At 41.5% G+C, this 20,692-nt stretch overlaps 1 protein-coding gene across 3 annotated transcripts in view; it reads left to right on the forward strand.

Moving 5' to 3' along the window:
- igsf9bb (immunoglobulin superfamily, member 9Bb) overlaps positions 1 to 20,692 on the forward strand; it is a 749,555-nt gene that overhangs the window by 674,673 nt on the left and 54,190 nt on the right. For all 3 annotated transcript variants that reach the window (XM_072238319.1, XM_072238320.1, XM_072238321.1), the window contains exons 13-16: positions 313 to 488; positions 7,218 to 7,444; positions 11,439 to 11,523; positions 11,930 to 12,091. In XM_072238319.1, coding sequence (XP_072094420.1) covers positions 313 to 488; positions 7,218 to 7,444; positions 11,439 to 11,523; positions 11,930 to 12,091 — 650 coding nt within the window. The remainder of the gene's footprint in view (positions 1 to 312; positions 489 to 7,217; positions 7,445 to 11,438; positions 11,524 to 11,929; positions 12,092 to 20,692) is intronic.

Here is a 20,692-nt window from a genome sequence, read left to right on the forward strand (position 1 = left end):
CAGAGGGATCCAGGATTGTTGATGATATTCCATTCCTGCTGGAAGATTGTGGAGTTAATATTAGGTACCAAGTAAAAATGCTTTACTGCATCTCAGTGATGGTGGGGGTGAGGAGACAGTTAAAGGAGAACACTTGTACTAATAAAATTAGATTATGAAAGGTTCGACCTTTTACCTTTGCCGCAATAGAGTCTGTGATTTCAGTGCTGTTTCATTCCACAACACGTTTTCCATTCTCCAAATGCAAGCTGGCCTGAATACGTGCCTCACCTAAAAGCAGATGCTAACTGTCTAGTTCTGCATTTACTACAGGGTAAAGAGGGCTATGCTGGGACCCCATGACTGGATTTCGTTGCCTGTATCCACGGGCCTTACCTGGTTATTGGTGGAGGGCCTGGAGGCTGAGACTGCATATCAGTTCAGTGTGCTAGCACAGAATAAACTTGGCACAGGGCCCTTCAGTGAAGTCGTCACTGTGAACACACTGGGTGAGTAAAGTTATATTTAGTTGTCTTGTATACTAACACAAAACGCTGGGGGAGCGCAGCACGTCAGATAGCATCGATGGAGGAGGATAAACAGTCGACGTTTCAGGTCAAGGACTTTCATCAGGATGAATGGTCTCGATGAACATTCTCGGCCTGAAATATCGACTGTTTATTCTCCTCCATAGATGCTACCTGACCTGCTGAGTTCCCCCAGCATTTTGTGTGTGCTGCTGTAGAGTTCTAGCATCTGAGAATCTCTTGTGTTTATGACTTGGGTATTTATTTCTTTAGTGATACAGAGTGTGGTAGGCCTTTCCAGCCCTTCAAGCCACGGTTCCCCAGCAACCCACAACACCAATTAACCCTAATCTAATCACGGGACAAACTTACAATGACCAATTAATCTACCTGGTACATCTTTGGACTGTGGGAGGAAACCAGAGCACCCTGGGAAAACCCATGCACTCCACAGAGAGGACATACAGAGACGCCTTACAGAGCAGCGCTGGAATTGAACTCCAAACACCATAACGTCCCGAGCTGTAATAGCGTGGCACTAACCTCTACGCTACCGTGGCACCCACATACTAATCCTTTCTGCTCTGTGACGTTCCTTTATCTACATGACACAAAAACATAATTTGGATTTTATTGATTTATGAGCCTTTAATTTGTCAATTTTTAAGCCACTATAGAAAGCCATTCTGTCTTTTTTTGGAACATGATTTACAGGCTACTGCATTCAATTTAAACTTTATCGTTAGTGTACCAGTCTCTCCTTGAGAATCTTGCAGCCATGGATTTTAACAAGAAGTCACCACTAAAAGAAGAAATATTGTAGCCTCAAAGAAAAGCAAAGGCTGGATACTAGCGTGACGTAGCAACAAGTGGTGGAAAAAGAAGAACCATTTGTGTCTGCACAAATCCAAGAGGGTCCACCTATTTTCACAAGGAACTACTGTTGACAGTGTTTTTAGTGGTTGTTGGAAAGAAGCTGATTTTCACAAAATGAAGCTTCCCTTCTGATCCTTATTTGCTTGATTAGGATATCGAGAGATTGCACCCTTACTTGGAGCACAAAATGCCCGCTGTGTGTCGCACTAATTGTTGTGTTAGTGAAAAGCATGATTAGAAACAACAATGGTGGTTTTCATTCCGACTCCTGGATTAAAATGTGTTCTGTGCCATTCCTGATTGAAACTCTCTACAGATTGCAATCGAGGTAAAAACTTCTAAAAGGGAACTCAAGAAAGAAAAGCGACTTTGGAGGCAGGGAAGTGGAATCAATGTATGTATCTGCACGGGAGCAATGGCTTCCTTCAATGCTGCAATCCCTATGGTTAAGGCACACCTCCGGTCTTTTCAATGGAGATTGAATTACCTAAACCCCCAGGTCCATAGCGTTATAGTGTAATACAACATGCACACAGTTCTTTCAGCCCAACGTATCCATGCCAATCATGGTGCACATGAAGATAGTCCTGTTTGCCCTTGTTTGGCCTAACCCCTTCTATCCATGTATCTATTCAAATGTCTTTAAAATGTTGTTATGTTATCTGCCTCAACCAGTCGTTCTGGCAGCTCATCCCACATATGGTACCACCCTCCGCCTGAATATGTTGCCCCTTGATTCCCTTTTAAATCATTCACAGCCAGTTTTAAATTGTGTAATCAAAAGTTATTATGGATCTCACCTCTGGTGCACCATAGAACGGCTGTGGAAGATTCTGCCATGGAAGTGAGGAAAGAAATGCAGGGGGCGGGGAACCCTCTCTCCCACGACTCCACATAATTATGTACACTGGTTCGATTGCCATCCTGAAAGTGGCTTTGCACAGGCTGATCACTGCATTGATCTTGACTGCAAATTCATTAAAATGACTGCTGGGAACAGTAGAGACACCCAACAATGGTGTATCCAAACACAATTAACAGCTAAGGCTGAGAGACAGGATTAGTGCATGTATTGGCACAGAACAAGTGACCTTCAGTGCTGCAAGTCATATGATTTAGGCTTGCTGCCAGGTTTTTCAATAGAGAATGAATTATCTAAACCCCAGTTCTAAATCAACCAATGAAAAATTCTGTTAGGAAATGATATATCAAAACTACTGAGATGTGCAGAGAACCATTTTCTTGGCAGCCTGTCACAAGGTTTGCTCTTTCTTTTACTGTCAGTTAAAAGTGATCCAATTTCTGTCAGTAAGACAGAGGTGAGTATTGCACACAGTTACGATATCATTACGAGCTTCAGTGATCCCAGAAGTACATCAATTGTGTTAAGATAAATGGCACCTGAAAGTGCCTAGTCCAATTTCCTGATATTCAGGCCCTCCACTGGAAATGTACTGTATATCATTGCATTAAAACATGAGGTGAGTCGCTTTATTGCCTCATTTGTGCATAAGGAAGGATGGTACTAGTTCTAGATACTCTGTAAAAAAAAAAATTGGGAAGTTGAGGCTGTAATTTTCTTGTTTGCACAAAAGTCCTTTAAATACTTCCCAAGCATTTCAAAACTGTGATAACTGCCCGCAACAGTACATTATTCATCGTTTATCATCTCCGCTCTCCTCTCCATTTTTACTCAGTCATAAATAGTGGTCAGACCAATGCTGATTTGCCTAGATTTACATTTGGGATAGTTACTAATGCCCACATGAAACCTGGCTTCTATCACATTACTCAGATAATCGGCAACTTCAGACATTGTGGTGAAATTCCTGTACGTAAGCTTATATTGAAATGTGACAAGGAGAAAAGAAGGCAGATTGCTTTTCTTGGTAGTGTCAGTAGCAAGATTGAATCTGATGGTTATCACCACTACAGGAAGGAGGGTTTGTGCTCACTGGGGATTATGAGAATATGGAAAGCTTCATTGCAAATGACAATTGAGATAGAAATATTCAAAAGGAGACTGAGTAAGGAAAACCTATGCATATGTATTCTGAGTCATCCAGTATAAAATTTCTGATCTAAAAGCCATAAATTAATATCAAATAAACCACAGAATAATAACTTTAAAGTACATATCTTAAAATCATTTATTATGTTTTGTAACTCTTAAAATATTAAACTAATTCAAAGAAAAAGAGTCCAATGGTTTTTTACTGCAAGACGTGCACGTATCACATGATAGCATCATGACCTATGTAATTCACATATTTTTACATATAACCCATAATGAATTATATAGACAACCAAGAATGCTTATTCAAACAATATATTTACAATTTATTCAAATGTTATTGAAATACACAACATCATGCGCCAGCACATGTTAACATTTTTATCAAATCTAGAGGTGGATACTGTTAGTGTGTAAAATATATAATGATGGATACAGGATTAAATCTCAGATTATGGTAAATTACATCACAGATTATGGTAAATATAAAAACGGTTAGTTACTTGTGTTTAATATGAGATGTAATAAATTGAGTGCTCATTATGATAAGGAATAATGTAGCCTGGATGGTATTGGTAGTCTTCAGCTGACTGAACAGCTTCGTCTTAAATGTATGAGGTCTCTGAATACTAAACACATTGAAGTATATTTTACATCATGAAAATGGGTTTGTGATGCACTAGGTAGTTACATGTTCAACACGGTTTACTATTCGAGGTCACTGGATGACATAGTCATAGTTATAGTCATACTTTATTGATCCAGGGGGAAATTGGTTTTCATTACAGTTGCACCATAAATAGTAATAAAACCATAAATAATTAAATAGTAATATGTAAATTATGCCAGGAAATAAGTCCAGGACCAGCCTATTGGCTCAGGGTGTCTGACCCTCCAAGGGAGGAGTTGTAAAGTTTGATGGCCACAGGCAGGAATGAACTTTGAAGGCAATAACATGTCTGCATTATGCAACAAACAAGTCTTGTTATACTGTATAGCTCTGAAAATTTTAAACTATCAAAGTTTCAGGAAAGATTAAATGAAAAAAATTCTAAAAACATTAAAACTGTTTTCTGGTGACTGTAACGTTGTCTGTTCCTGATCTAATAATTACTTACTTTCTCTGCCACCTTTGGGACTGTCACTCAAAGCTAAAAAGTGGGACTCATTGAAGTTCACAGCCACACCACCAGGTGGCAGAACTTACTGTAGAATTATACATCAATTGAACTTGAAGATCAGCCTAGAAATTCATCAGAGCTTGAGTATCATGTTAATTCATTATTGCACAGCACAGTGACCATTTTGGGCATGAGCCTACCATTTAAAAATTTATTGACACCAAGGCCAACTCAGCAATTTCTTGGTTTGGCAATCAACCACCGAAAGCACTACTCCCCCGCCAACTCAGTAACCCAACTCCCTCATAACTTTAAAGCTGGCTTATGTTTGATGCAGATATTTTTTGCTGGTCAAATAGAAACCAGAATCCTTTTGTCTGATTAGTTGATTAGTCTGACCTCTGCTTGACCTATTACTTGATGCCACAGAACCATCTGAACATACAAAAATAAAAAAAATAAACTGCAAGAAATATGAAATAAAAGCAGAAAATGCCGTAAAATTTTATCACATCATGTCAAATCTGTGGAAAGGGAAGCAGTCAACATTTCAGGACTGTAACCCTTTGTCAGATCTGGGAAAAAAGAGAGAGATGCATGTAGGTATTCAGAAGGAGAGAAGCTTGGGGAGGGGTGTGTAGAACAGAGGGAATTCTCATGAAGCCATTTCAACACATCCTATCACAAACATTACCTTTGTTCCGCACATCCCTCTCCCACCTTCCTTCCTCCTGAAAATCTATGCACATCTGTCTCTTTCCCAGTTTTGACAAAAGGTTACAGACCCGAAACATTGACTGTGTCTCTTTCCACAGATGCTGCCTGACTTGAGATTTTCCAGCACTTTCTGTTTTGTTATATACAATCATACATATGAACATATGAATTAAGAGCAAGAGTTACCCACTTGGCCCAGCTCCACCATTTGCTAATCTGACTGTAACCTCAACTCCACAATCCTGTTTTACCATGATAACCTTTCAATCCATTGCTTCTCCCCCTTCAGTTTTCAACAATGACCCTTCGTTCTGGATTATATACAGCAAGTATCATAATCTCCACATCTTCCCAATCAAGTACCCACAGGATCTCAAATGTTTTAACCATTACCTTCCATTCTTTCAACTCCAGTGGATGTAGATCTACTTGTCCAACCCTTGCTTTTCAGAAACTCTGCCAATTCCAGGTGGTGAACATTAGTCCAGTGAATCCTCTCTGAATGGTTTTCTATGCATTAACTTCCTTCCTTAAGACCAATAACATACAAAGCATTCCAGATTTGATCTCACTATTGCCCTATGTATTATCCATAGAAAGGCCACCATAGAAATTCTATAGCCTGGAGGCCACCAAATCTGTCTGGGTCTTTTTCTCTCAGGTCAATGGTCATTAACTTTTGTTCTCCATCTTCTAGCTAGAAATGTAATTGGAATACAGTCAAATGCCTTACCATGACTCATAAAACCCCAAACTGGGCAAACATTTGGATAAGGGCAAGATTCTCAAAATGGCACCAACATGTCTGCTTAGCAGCAGCACTTGGAGTTTGTCTTGCTATTTGTCTGAAGAAGGTGAATCTTATTGTTTATCCAGGGAGATGAGGATAATGAGGTTTGGAAGATTTTTTGGTCATTTCATGGGGTAACGAAACAGTGCCAACTTCTTTCCTCGCCCAAGGCCTCATATTTTTAATTATTGGCTAAATGTGGATACTTCACACTCATCAGACCAGTCTTAATATCAATGTAATGGATTCATTAGGAACCTCGAAGTTCAAAGATTCAAAGTACATTTATTATCAAAGTATATATGCAGTGTAAAACCATGAGATTCGTCGTCCCACAGACAACCACAAAGCAAAGAAACAATATCGAACCTATTCAAAGAAAACTTCAAGCACACAACGCGCAAAGGACAAATCGCGCAAATGGCAAAAAATGAGCAAAAAGCACAGAATATAAACATCAAACCACAAAATCATTGAAACAGTCCAAGAATGCTCAGTTTAGTTCAGTTTAGTTTCACCGGGCTTCAGATTTTCTCATATTTAAATGAAGGCTTTCTGAGAGAAACGTAATCATAGCTGCTTCAGATTTCATGCATAGGTGATATTTGTAGAAATAAAATTGAGTTGAAGGGTTAGTCACATTCTTCATGTCAGTAAAATGCTGAGATATACATTCGAGTTAAGGTCTTTTCAGTATGAAGCTTTGTATGGTGACTGTTCAAATGCTTAGCCAATTACTTTCTGACGTAGGATGGAAGTTTCGGTTTCTACAACATAAAGCAGTGAGTCTCAGAGCCTTTGCGACTCTGGTGAAGGAGTGTTCACTCTCGTCTTTAATTACTTCAAATCTAGGTCTCCTCATAGTTAACCAAGCTGCCAAGGGAACTAGGTTCTTGCTTTTCTCCTTTCTACAATTTTACCCAATAGTGCTACATTACCAGACTACACTTGTAGCAAAGAAAATTGGGAATGAGTCTGGGATACATTATATCCTGGCCTGTAGATTTATTACCAGCAATATAGAAATGCAAGAAGTAGGGGAGTAATAACTGATTTCTAAATACTAAAGTGGGATTAGCATTATGTGGCAGAGGCTCTACATTTGCATTGAGATTGAGGAGGTAGTTAATGGTGCTCTTGCTTTGGCAGGATACATTCAACAGCAGAGTCTAAAACCTTGCTCACTCTTTCAGCTTTCCCTGTTACCACCCGAGAACCACTGGTGCTGCTTTCTCCACCAAGGTGCCTAACAGCCAATCGAACACACCAAGGAGTATTGCTGTCTTGGCTTTCACCAGCCAACCATAGCTATCCAATCAGCCATTATATCATGGAGTTCCGCCTGGGAGAGAGGTGGGAGATCTTAGATGAAGCAATACCAGGGACTGAAACCGAACTGCTGACCAAGGAGTTATCTCTGGTAAGGCATTACCCGGCAGCTACTGAAGAAATTCATAATGGATATAAGAACAGATATATTGACATGAAGGTTAAAGCATGATATTCACGAGTTTTCAGTGAGTGTCGGCAGAGTTACTACTGCGCAAGCTATCTGTAATATATTCACCTGAACCAATAATACCACAGAGCAGGATTCCTTGCACCCAAGAATAGGTCTCAAGTTAACTACCCAGTAACCTTGTGGAGAAGCCATAATGTCTTTCAGTTCTATTTAGTCAGTGTGTTCACAACCAAGGTGCACTGCCTGGTCTCTGGTCCAGAAGAAAGTAATTGTAGGACAGAGAGCCTGAGTGGCAGTGGGCCAGGCATGGTATTTGTATAGCCTGGAGAAGCACTCAGGTACTCTGTAGAGTAAACAGAATCCAAACAAACAGACCTTCTCCAACTCCATGTTCCACTGTGGACTGCCCTAATATGGTAAAGAGATGCATGGATTAAACTGCACCCAGCAACCATCGCAGGGGAAGATGGTGGTATATACTCCAGTGTCTTATCCCAAGCAAGAACCCAACTGACTTTCTCTCCACTAAATTGAACAGAATGAGCATTGGGCTGGTGAGTGATGCCTTCTTCACCATTACCACCAAGGCATCAAAGAGAAACATATACCTTAACTCCTCCTCCTTGGAGGGCCCAGTCTTTGCAACTTGGACAATGCAATGGTTAACACCACAAGATCATAAGACATAGGTGCAGAGTTAAGCCATTCGGCCCATTGAGCCTGCTCCAATATTCAATCATGTCTAATTAATTATCCTTCTCAACCCTGTTCTCTGCCTGCTCACTGTAACCTTTAATGCCCTCACTAATGAAGCACACATCAATCTCCGCTTTAAATATATCCAATGATTTGGCCTCCACAGCCATCTTTCAATATTCAGTAGGTTTCAATGACAGACCCCCCCCCCCCATTCTTCTAAACTCCAGTAAATACAGGCCTAGAGCCATCAAACACTCCTTCTACGTTAACCCATTCATTCCCCATGTAATGTATGGATCTATTTCTTTTGGACCAATGAACCACCCCCCTCCCCAGCCTTAGCACTACGCATTGATCTGTTGTCTGTGCATCCGCTATTGTCTACACGTGCATTGTTCTCTCTTTTGCTGCAATGTGAATACACCAGTTAAAGCCATCTCCCATGTGTGTGCTTTTATTTAATATATAAGTAGTTGTGCACAGACACAACAAATTGGCGGTGAGGATGGGATCCAGTATAGACGTCTTGTCTTTGGCGTCGCATCAGCTCCAGCAATTTGGCAAAGAGCAATGGACCGAGTGCTCCCAGATATCCCAGGAACACAATGTTACCTTGATGACATCATCGCGACTGCCACCTCCAGAACCTTGGTAAAGTGCTTACCAGGCTGAGTGTGTGTGGTCTGCGTGCAAAAGGAGACAAATGTCAGTTTTTCAAGAATGAAATCTCATATTGTGTTTATGTCATTGACAAGCATGGCTCATATACATCACAAGAGAAGATTGAAGCAGTGCTACAGGCACCCAAACTGGAAAATGTGCCATCACTCAGGTCATACTTGGGCCTTGTGAACTACGACCACCGGTTTCTCCCAAACATTGCCACAGTGCTGCATCATTGAACACACTGTTACAGACAAGAGTAAAGTGGGAGTGATCAAAAAGATGTGAAAGAACATTCAAGGAAAAAAAGAGACTAATACTGTCCAATGAACTGCTCACACATTATGACCCATCCCTGCCCATCTGACTGGCGTGCAATACATCCCCTTGTGGCATTGGAGCCATTTTGTCACACATTATGAAAGATGGATCTGAACACCTAGCACTTTTCCTAGAAGCCCACATGACCTTGACGGATAAAAGTTTACTCTAGTGACAGATCACCATCCCTTTGTGTCCATTTTCAGTCCCAGGAAAGGAATCCCAGTGATGTCTGCTACCTGGTTGCAACGTTGGGCACTTTTCCTAAGAGCTCACTCTTATGACATAGATTTCAAGGGTACAAAACAACACAGCAACACTGATAACTTGTCACGTCTTCTACTATTAGCACCTGAAGAAGTTAAGTCTTCATACTGTAACCCAGCAGAAGTGTTGCACACCGCATTGGCGGACCAGCTGCCAGTGACAAATTCCGTAACACAAAGGGAAACAAGGAATGACCCAACATTGTCAAAAGTCTATGACATCACCATGCAAGGATGGCCAGCTCATGGTAATCCTGTGTTCCAGAGTTCTCAGCGAGACAAGACCACCTGTTGGTATGTCAAAGAACGCTGATGTGTTGATCTGGTGTCATGGTTCTCTCTAAACTGCACACCCCAGTGTTAGAAAATCAGCATGAAGGACACCTGGGTACAGTCAAGATGACTATCTTCACCAGAAGTGGCTTACCTGAACGAATTGAGAGGAACAACGGACCAGAATACAGTTCAGAAGAATTCCTACTGTTCATGAAGAAAATTGGCATCAGACATTTCAAGTCAGCTCTCACCACCCAGCAAAGAATGGGTTAGCTGAAAGGTTTATCCAAACCTTCAAGGAATCCATTAAAGCGATGGACAAGGAGGACATTTCTTAGCAGCACAAAGTGGACAACTTGCTTTTTGTGTCTCGGAACTCTGTTTATGCAACAACAAATCAAACAGCTGCAATGCTGTCGATGAGCAGGAATCTGAGATCTTGCTTAGTACTCCTGAAACCAGATCTCTGGAAGAAAGCACAGAACAAACAGTTCAGCCAGTTGCCAAGTAAATCAGCAACGAGCTTTGAGATTGGACAGGAAGTCCTAGCGCATGATTACTGAGAAGCCAAGTGGGCACCCAGTAGCATAGCTACAAGAACTGGACTGCTGATGTACACAGTGGATGTTGGAGATCAGACGTGGAGGCATCATGTGGACGAGATACCAGATGCTCAACCAAAGAACACACTTGAGTTGACTGCATCCAACAAGATGGACATATTATAGTCAACGGACTTGTCTCTCAGTAATGATGTCTCTGACAGCAATGTGATAATGGAAACTGAGAACGTAGTCCTAGGCAAGATACCTACCAAACCTGATGCCTCTCCACAGGCCCGGAGATGCAACGAGAACGTTATCATTGATAGGACCCCTGCCAAACCTGATGCCACTGCAAAGGTCTAGAGGCGCTATCCTGAAAGAAACAGAGCGTCACCCAATAGACTAAATCTTTAGAACTGTGAAGTTAGTTATGGACTGTTCTTGTGAAAACATGTTTATTTGGAATATGGGTTTATGAAAGGGAAATTAAATGTTTTGTACATATACAGTTTTATGTTGCATTAATCTAAAGGGGGATGAAGTGTAATGGGGATCTATTTCTTTTAGAGCAATGACCCCCCCCCACCAGCACTACATATTGATCTGCTGTCTGCACATGCATATTGCTCCCTCTTGCTCTCGCTGCAATGTGAATACACCAGTTAAAGCCATCTTCTGCGTGCGTGCTTTTATTTAACATAATTGAACATATATGTAGTTGTGCACAGACACAATACTCCAGATCATTCCTGTAAACCTATTACGGTGGGATCAAATCCACGGTATATGAATGAGAGTCCTCTCCTGCTATGCTGAAGAGCTTCCTGTAAAGGCACACAGAGGTGATGGATTTTGGATCAGGCAGGGGTCATCTCCACAGGAACAATTCCAATTTGGTCGATACACTCCACTGGGTCAAAATCAAGGCAAATTCTGAAGACTGAACAGGCAGATGCTGCAGGTGGGGCCCTTGCTTGATCACAACAAGCAACCCAACTCGAAACGTTAAATTAAATGTCCTTTCATGCTTGCAGTGGGAATTCAAATCTTAAGTGGCAAAGGGAAGTTATCCTTGTAGAAAGTGATGGTTCTCTTTAAAGAATGATTAAGGGGTAAATGGGTATCAGGCGTTACAGAGATAACCGAATAAAATGCAGCTGTTTTATTTTCTTCCCTTGTCAGGACTCCTGGTATGAATTCCGTGCAATGGCTGTCATGCAGGACCTGATCAGTGAGCCAAGTAATATCGTCGGGGTTTCTAGTTCAGGTAAGTTGAATGTATATTCTCAATGATGAAATCACAATTGTATAAGAACATAAAACATTGCATCTCAAGGACAGGCCCTTTAGCCAGAATATTGTGCAAAACTAATTAATCTACTAACCCTTTCTGCCTCTAAACCCCTCCATTCTCTGTAAATTCATGTGCCTATCTAAAAGCCTCTACTTCCACCTCCATCACCCCTGGTAGAGTATTCCAGTAACTCACCATTCACTGTAAAGAACCTCTCCTTTGAACCTTCCCCACCTCACCTTAAGTGCATGCCTTCTGGAATTAGACATTTCAACCCAGGGAAAAAGATATCTGCTGTCTTCTGAAAAGGATGGGGGGGGGGGGTTGTTCAAATGTATGCCCATTGTTGTTTCCTTGAACAAGTTCTCTGTGCTTTTAGACATCTTTTCACCACCTGACGTGCCGGAGGAAGGCCTAGCCCGTCCTGTCGTGGCTGGGATTGTTGCCACCATCTGCTTCCTGGCAGCAGCCATTTTGTTCAGCACTCTGGCTGCTTGCTTTGTGAATAGGCAGCGGAAGCGGAAAAATAAGAGGAGGAGGGGTGAGTAGGAGACCGCCTTTCATTTGGGGAGGGGCACGTTGCTATTGAATTGGCAAATTTCCAGAAACTGTTTGCAGTCATATCCCAGTGGAGTGAAGAGTTCAAAAGTTTGCCTTAACAACAAATCAAAAGAATTCAAATTAAAACAGTATTGCTTTAAGAAACTTACATACTTAAAAAAAAAAACGCCTGACCTTTGTATTTCACAGACATCTGCTTCCCATTGGAAAAGGGTCAGGGCTGTTAAAGGGGTCATACCTTGGCAAATGTCTCTCTCTTCCCGAGCTCCCAGAGCATGCAGTGAGTCAGTTATACCCTGTGGGGTGTTCCTTTCCGCGCCTTGTGGCACATCGGATGGCATTTTTGCCATTTCCGTAGCATTTGACTGCTTTGTACGAGGCTGAGTTGCTAGCTTGATGCTCAACCCAGCGCGAATGGAAAGCATGCAAGGAGCTGGCCAGATTCGAACTCAGGACCATTTGCCTTGAAATCCGGTACTGATGCCACTACACCACCGGCCGGCTACCCTGTGGCATGGATGGTTCAAAACTCCGTCATCTGTGCGTACAGGTCAATGTGAGCTCCAGTTGTCAGTCACAGAAGCTCTGATCTGTGTTTGGGGATGCTTACGCTTTGGATGATAGTCAGAAAAAAAATGATATCCAGCATATAAAACAATATCCTGGGTGGTACAGTAAGTCACCCAAGTTTCAATAACTTCACAATGAAGTACTCCTTGTTAAAATATATGTTAATAACTCAAGTCCCAGGCTGTGATCTATTGATCTAACCCCTACTGTTAAGTAAATGATACACTCTGTACATGTTGATAAAGTCAATACACATGCAAATACATAGTGTCATTGCACATGGTTTGGCTGCCTCACAGTGCCAGCAACACTAGTTTGATTATGACCTCCGATGCTGCTGGATTGCACTTCACAAGAAAAGAGGCACATATACTGCAAAATTGCAGGTTATGTGCTATCTACGCATAAAATATGGATGAAATTAGATATTCCCTCATCCAGCTTCTAGGTTTCTGTCACCCAGTACAAACTGGGACTGCAGTTGTTGAGTGTGCTTGTATCATGGTTAAGTTCTTGACAACTATGGAGAAGAATGGACCATTGGTTTGAAGACATGACTTTGAATCCCAGCATGGCAGCTGTGAGATTTAAATTCAGGTAAATAAAGAAATATGGAATGAAAAGTTGGTCTCAATAATGTTAGCATGGTTTGTCATAACATCCAGCCCGGTTCAACAATGTATATTGCAAGAAAATCTGTCTTCCTTTCCAACTCTGGTTTAACTGCAGTTCCAGACCCACCAATATTGTTGACTGTTAGCTTCCTTCTCCCTTAAGGGACATTTACAGACAGACCATAAATGACAGTTTTGCCTATGATGTCCCTAATGGAATGCATTTTTAAGAATGTAAAATAAGTAAAGCCAGTCAGGTGATGCTAAGCTGTTGTACATTTCCAGAAGAGAGGATGCTATGGGCTCATTAGCTCATTCAATAGAGCTTCTGTTGTCAGCCATGCTGCCTAAGGCTCTTACTAGGTACGGTATCTATTGTCAGACCAGAAGGAAGGGAAAGACATCTCCCCATTGCTCAGTCCTCTGAAACTCCTGGATCATATTGGCCATGTTCTGGGAAATGTTTTTAGAAAATTTGTTTGGACTACCTATGATTTTTCCAGTTGAAAGACATTTAGCAGGCAGCACTATAAAACCCTGGTTAGGCCACACTTGGAGTACTGTGTCCAGTTCTGGTCACTTCACTATAGGAAGGATGTGGAAGCATTGGAAAGGGTACAGAGGAGATTTACCAGGATGCTGCCTGGTTTAGAAGGTATGCATTATGATCAGAGATTAAGGGAGCTAGGGCTTTACTCTTTGGAGAGAAGGAGGATGAGAGGAGACATGATAGAGGTGTACAAGATAATAAGAGAAATAGATAGAGTGGATAGCCAGCGCCTCTTCCCTAGGGCACCACTGCTCAATACAAGAGGACGTGGCTTTAAGGTAAGGGGTGGGAAGTTCAAGGGGGATATTAAAGGAAGATTTTTTACTGAGAGAGTGGTTGGTGCGTGGAATGCACTGCCTGAGTCAGTGGTGGAGGCAGATACACTAGTGAAGTTTAAGAGACTACTAGACAGGTATATGGAGGAATTTAAGGTGGGGGCTTATATGGGAGGCAGGGTTTGAGGGTCAGCACAACATTGTGGGCCGAAGAGCCTGTACTGTACTGTGCTGTGCTATTCTATGTTCTATGTTCACTCAGCATATGCCTCCAAGCGGATGCAAAGTTTTCCATGAACGCCCATGGTTTCTGCCCAGTTCTGCAGTTTTGGCCTGTCTCATGAAGTTTACTAGACTTCCTTCTTCTCAGGACAGAATTTATCAGTTGATATAATGAAACGGTTGAATGTTAATTGTGAATGATGTATGGTTGAGAGTTGTGCCCAATCGACTGCTTGTCCTACATCCATTTCAATAAGACACTTGTTAAGTTAAAACAAAGCTGGAGTCAGACTAATCCACCAATGTCTTTGGAAGCACCACCAGCCCCAAGTTTCCAATGGTTGGCTTGACTTCTGTTTCAACTGTCCTTTTGTTTTTTGGAACTGGGGAAAACACATGAACAAAACCTGGAAAGAGGATTATGAGAAGAGGATTAAAAATCATAACCTCTGTGACAAGTAATTCCTTGGTTGTACTTAGCTTCCAGAATTTTGAGGTTGCGAAGGCTTTATTTAAATCTTTTTTACTTGACAGCTTGTGAAAGTGCTCCCTGATAGAAAAAGTTCTATCATATTTATCAACGAACATCTGAAGAATTGAGTCCATGCATACCCAGCATAAATAGCAGAAGGAATTCAAAATCACCCAAACAAGCCACCCACCCTGGCAAATGTTCCTGATGCAAAGGTGAAAGAGTCTGCATTTCCCTAAATGACTTTGTCAGTCACCTCAGAACCTGCAGAACCAGAGAGGAAAGAAATTATTCTCAGGCGTGAGGGAAACAGGAAGAAGAAGTGGAAGCGAAAGAGAAAGAGGACAATTAATCTGAGATTTGCAGTATCTTAACAAACTGCTTTAGTCTTTTACTCTGGCAAGACGTTTGTAACTGAAACAGGCTGGGCATATCTGATCCTATTTACTTTCAGAGTTTATGCACTGTCTTCTAACATTTTATCAAATATCCCCCAAAGTTTGATTGCTGACTAAAAGTGTAAGCAGCAAATAAATCTTGCTTTATGCCACAATCAACATTCAATTATGTAGCAAACAGTAGAAAGAGAGATTATTTATTTTGCATTACATTCCTAATGTTAGCGATGAAGGATTTGTTGAAGAGAGACTAAAATCTTAACAGATGTTGGAAAATGCAAAATAAATTAAACTTTTTATTGAAGACTTTAATATTGAGGAAAAGAATTATATTTTACAAAACTTGGACATGTACGTATATTTAAACCATTAGCCCAAGATCACATTATACATCAATGTGCTTTCTATTCCTTATTTCTTTTGAGATCTGAGCATTTCTGATAGGGTCACATTCGCTCTGTGAAAGATGAGCTGGATTGCGTTCACCTGTAGACTGCTGTGGGCTTGTTCTTGCCGACAAATTCCATGCGCCATCAATCTATAGGTTATGATACTCAGGGACTTGGGCTATATTATATTTATTGTGTGACTGTACGCTACTGTTATCTTATATGCAATATATGTGCTTTGTGCTGTGTATGACTGTTGGTACTGGCTTGCATTTGACCCCGGAGGAGCACTTGCATTTGGCTGTATTTATGTATGGTTGAATGACAATAAACTTGAACTTGAAGGTGGTGGTGAACCCCCCCTCCCTTGAATCGTTCTGTTTTTGGTTGCTCAATAACAATATTATTGAAGAAATTCCAGAACTATGGTCCAGTGCTGGAAAAAGAAAGGGAATGCAGACTGAGACCAGGTCATCTTCATTTTGAAGAAGAATTGAAGGTCATAGAACATTACAGCATAGAACAGTTTGTCGCAACACAGGAACAAATCCTTTGGCCCACAATAACTGAGATGACCATGATGCCAATTTAAATTAATCCAAATGTCTGAATATCCTTCCCTTGCCTTCCTGTTTATGTGCTTGTCTAAATTTCTTTTAAATATTGCAATCATATGTGCTTCAACCACTTCACTTGGCAGAGTCTTCTAGGCACCTACCACTTTCTAGGTTAAAGATCTTGCCTCCCACATCTCCTCTAAACTTTCTCATTTTCACCTTAAAGCTCTGCCCACTGGTATGAAAAGACTCTTCCCTACCTATGAAAAGAATCTACCCTTTCTTAGCCTCTCATAATTTTATGAACTTCTGTCGGTTCACTTGGCTTCTGATGCTCCAGAGAAAATAGCCCGAGTTTGTCTAGCCTCTCCTTATAGCTAAGACTCTCTAATCCAGGCAATACCCTCACGAATGTCTTCTGCATCCTCTCCAAAGCCCCGACATCATTCCTGTAATATGGTGACCAGAACCAAACACAATACTCCAAATGAACACTCACTAAGTTTTATGCAGCTGCAAAATTGTACTCTTTCTTGATGGTTGTGGCTGAGAGTCTGAGAAATTACCTCACAAGTATCTGACAAATTGCATCACGAGGCAAGCATTGAATTTAAATGACAGAAGATGTGTTTGTCTAGTACTGTGGCAAGGATGATGAACAGGCACTTAGCTCTGTCCTGGATGACATGGAAGTTCCCAAGTGATGTTGTGGCTACAACTTTCAAGTAATTCCTGAGTTTCCATTACAAACTTCAAAGATTCAAGAAAAGAACCACTGGCCGTGGATTTTCCTGCCTTTACTCTGGCTTCAAGGTGAAAACTGTAGAGTCGTCACTAAGCAGGACCACCCTCAGGTTACGATGGACAGAAGGCTGATTGATGATGTTTCAGTTGATGAGTTAACTGCTGCACTTATAGCTTGGCCTCCAACAACTACAAGTATTTTGTTTCTGTTGCGTGCAATTATAGCCTCCACTGAATGACACCCTTAGCTTCTTATTAACTTCACTTTTAAACTATTATTTTTGCGGAAAAATGCATTTTGCCAACATTGCACTGAATATGTTATAACTAATCAACCTAATTGGAAAAAATTCCATATTCAAATAGATAGTTCCTAATCAACCAGTATGGCTGCAGAGTTTAATGTTGCTGTGTTCACCAAGCAGTTAGCTTGCAGATGTTTCACCACCAGTCGAGGTGACATCCTCAGTGTGCAGTTGTTGGTGTTTCTCTCTGGGAGTGCTCGCGTTTATATAGGCCCCTGCTCGCTTGCCTCAGTTCTGATTGGCTACCCCTTCAGTTGACTTTTGAATTCTATTGGCTCACTTTTTAGAAATGTGGTTCTCTTCCGATAACTCCATAAACAAATATATCAAAATAGACAGCATCTACAAACCCCCTTAGAGCTAAAGAAACGTGAGTCATTAGAATTCAAAGGTCAACTGAAGGAATAGCCAACTAGGACTGTGACAAGCGAACGGGGGCCTATATAAACTTGAGCACTCCCAAAGAGAAACACCTACAACACACTGAGGATGTCACCTCAAGTGGTGATGAAACACCTGCAAGTTAACTGCCAAGCTCTGTGAGCACCGCGACACCAAACGCATCAACCGAGCTACCAATATTTACCACCATCTTAAATGGCTACAGAGTGTCCAATCTGTTGCCTTAATGCAGCTGTCCGGTGAAATAATATCGTATTTGTAAGTAGGATGCTGTGCACAATTCTGATTTGATGGAGACAGACGTGAGAAGGCACAGAGGAACATCTGGAGAAATTTCTGAAATGTCCGGTTTGCTGCCGCTGCTACTGTGCGATCGAGAATCTCCGGAGGGAAGGCCCCAAAATCCCCGGCTTTGCCTGCTGCTGGCAACCGAGGCTGGGGTCGAAGCGTTCAGCAGAGATGGTGCTCGGTACTCAGTGTCGGAGTTCGAAGTTTTCGGACGACTCAGAGTCGGACTGTGGTCGGGCATGGCAGGGAGAGTTTTCTTCCTTCTCCCGTCTGCGTGAGATGTGGGACTTTCGAGAGACTTTGAACTTTTTTACTGTGCCCATGGCCTGTTCTTCATCAAGTTATGGTATTGTTGCACTGTTGTAACTATACATTATAATTATGTGGTTTTTGTTAGTTTTTCAGTCTTGGTCTGTCCTGTCTTTCTGTGATATCACACCAGAGGAATATTGTATCATTTCTTAATGCATGCATTACTAAATGACAATAAAAGAGGACTGCGTGTCCTCATAATCTAATCTAAAAAAACTGATGTTTACTTCAGCTGCACCTGCAGTATTGGAAAAATGGAACATTGGATTCACTAGTCCTTAAAGAGCCTTTTGTAGATAAGGATTCGCAGGAATAAGAAGTTTTTTTTTAGGTTGAGGTCAAATGCTACTTAAATGCAATGCAACAGGTCAGACACAGGCACCAGAGAACAGAACAAAAGGATGATACTTCACATCGAGACCTTGCACAGAAGAACATCTGCTCAATGGCGACAACATTCAATGATCACTGCAAAGCTAAATCAATGGTGACTTCCATATTTATAATATGTTGCTGCTTGGTCACAGAGGGACACCAACAATAAGTGCAGTAAAGAGATTGTAAGCACTATGTGGCCTAAAATGTTGATTGTTTATTTCTCTCCGTAGGTGATTCCTGACCTGTTGAGTTCCTCCAGCATTCTGTGTTCAAGATTTCCAGCTTCTGCAGAATGTCTTCTGCTGATTATTGTGAAACATTTTGCTTGAGCAATTGCAGCAAAGCAAAAGAGCAACACAGTTCTGCATTTCTCCTGTCTCACTCAGATTACAATCACGTATTCCTCAGTAACATTCTCCCCTTCCCCTCCACAGCATTACTTTCGTTTGAACCCTGCTGTGACGGCGTTATCACCTCAGCAATCCACTAACGGACCTGCTGTGTCAGCGTTGCAGTTATCACTGGTTTAAAAATGCTCCGCAGCTCCCAGTGCCTACCAAGAGCAGTTGACAGGTTAAGCTTGGAATAGGAATGCAGGTGATTGTAAGGATAAAAAGTGGAGTTGAACAGTATCAAGGTGGAATCAGAATCGGGTTTATAGCTGTGTCGATTTACAGTACCTATAAAAAATATTCACTCCCCTTGGAAGTTTTCATGTTTTATTGTCTTATGACATTGAAACACAGTGGATTTAACTTGGCTTTTTTTGACACCGATTAACAGAAAAAGTCTCTTCAATGTGAAAGTGAAAACAGATCTCTACAAAGTGATCTAAATTAATTACAAATAGATAGGTAGATACTTTATCGATCACAAAGGGAATTACAGTGTCACAGTAGCATTACAAGTGCACAGATATACAAATATTAGAAGAGAAGTAAGAAAGAATAAAAAATAAGTTGCCTGAAACAGGCTAACAGGTCATCACTTCTCCAACAAGAGGTTGACTCATTATAGAGCCTAATGGTTGAGGGTAAGAATAACCTCATATAGTGCTTTTTGGAGCAGCACAGTTGTCTTAGCCTCTGTTCAGCCAAGGTGCCATGCAGAGGGTGAGAAACATTATCCAGGATTGCCAGGATTTTCTGCAGGGTCCTTTGTTCTACCACAGCCTCCAGTGTGTCCAGTTTGACTCCTATAACAGAGCCAGCATTTTCAATCAGTTTATTGAGCCTGTTGGCATCACCAATGTTGATGCCATTGCCCCAGCACACCACCACATAAAAGATTGTACTGGTGACAACAGACTAGTAGAACAGTCTGGAAAGGAAAGGCCTGCATGCTCCAAAGAACCTCAGTCTCCTTGGGAAGTAGAGGTTGACTCTGGCCCTTCTTGTACACAGCCTCTGTGTTGGTGCTCCACTTGAGTCTGTCATCCAGGTGCACCCCCAGGTACTTGTAGGTTCTCACCATCAATAGCAACAGGGAGCAGTGCAGGCTTGGTCTTTCTAAATCCATCACCATCTCCTTTGTCTTACTGATGTTGAGCTGCACTATTTAACAAAGTCCTCCACCAAGACAAGACCCTGTATTCATCCTCCCGTCCTCCCTTTATACACTTAACTATTGCCGAGTCATCAGAGAATTTCTGCAAATGACATGACTCAGTGTTGTATCTAAAGTCCAAGGTGTACAGGGTAAATAGGAAGGGAGCCAATACAGTCCCAATTGGAGCCCCAATGCTGGTTATAACCATGTCTGACACACAACTCTGAAGCTGCACATACTGTGGTCTGCCAGTCAGGTAGTCCATTATCCAGGACACAATGGAAGTGCCAACCTGCATTGAATGGAGCTTTCCCCCCAGCAATGAGGGCTGTATGGTATTGAAGGCACTTGAGAAATCACAAAACAGGATTCTCACAGTGCTGCCCTGCTTATCCAAATTGTGGGTATGTTCAGTAGGTAGATGACAGCATCGTCGACTCCAATGTGCTCTGGTAGGCAAACTGCTAGGACACAATTATAAACAGATATAAAACACAAAATAATTGATTGCATAAGTATTCACCCCCTTCAAGTCAGTATTTAGTAGATGCAGGTTT

Source organism: Mobula birostris, chromosome 20, assembly GCF_030028105.1.
Source record: "Mobula birostris isolate sMobBir1 chromosome 20, sMobBir1.hap1, whole genome shotgun sequence".
NCBI classification, from domain to species: Eukaryota; Metazoa; Chordata; class Chondrichthyes; order Myliobatiformes; family Myliobatidae; genus Mobula; species Mobula birostris.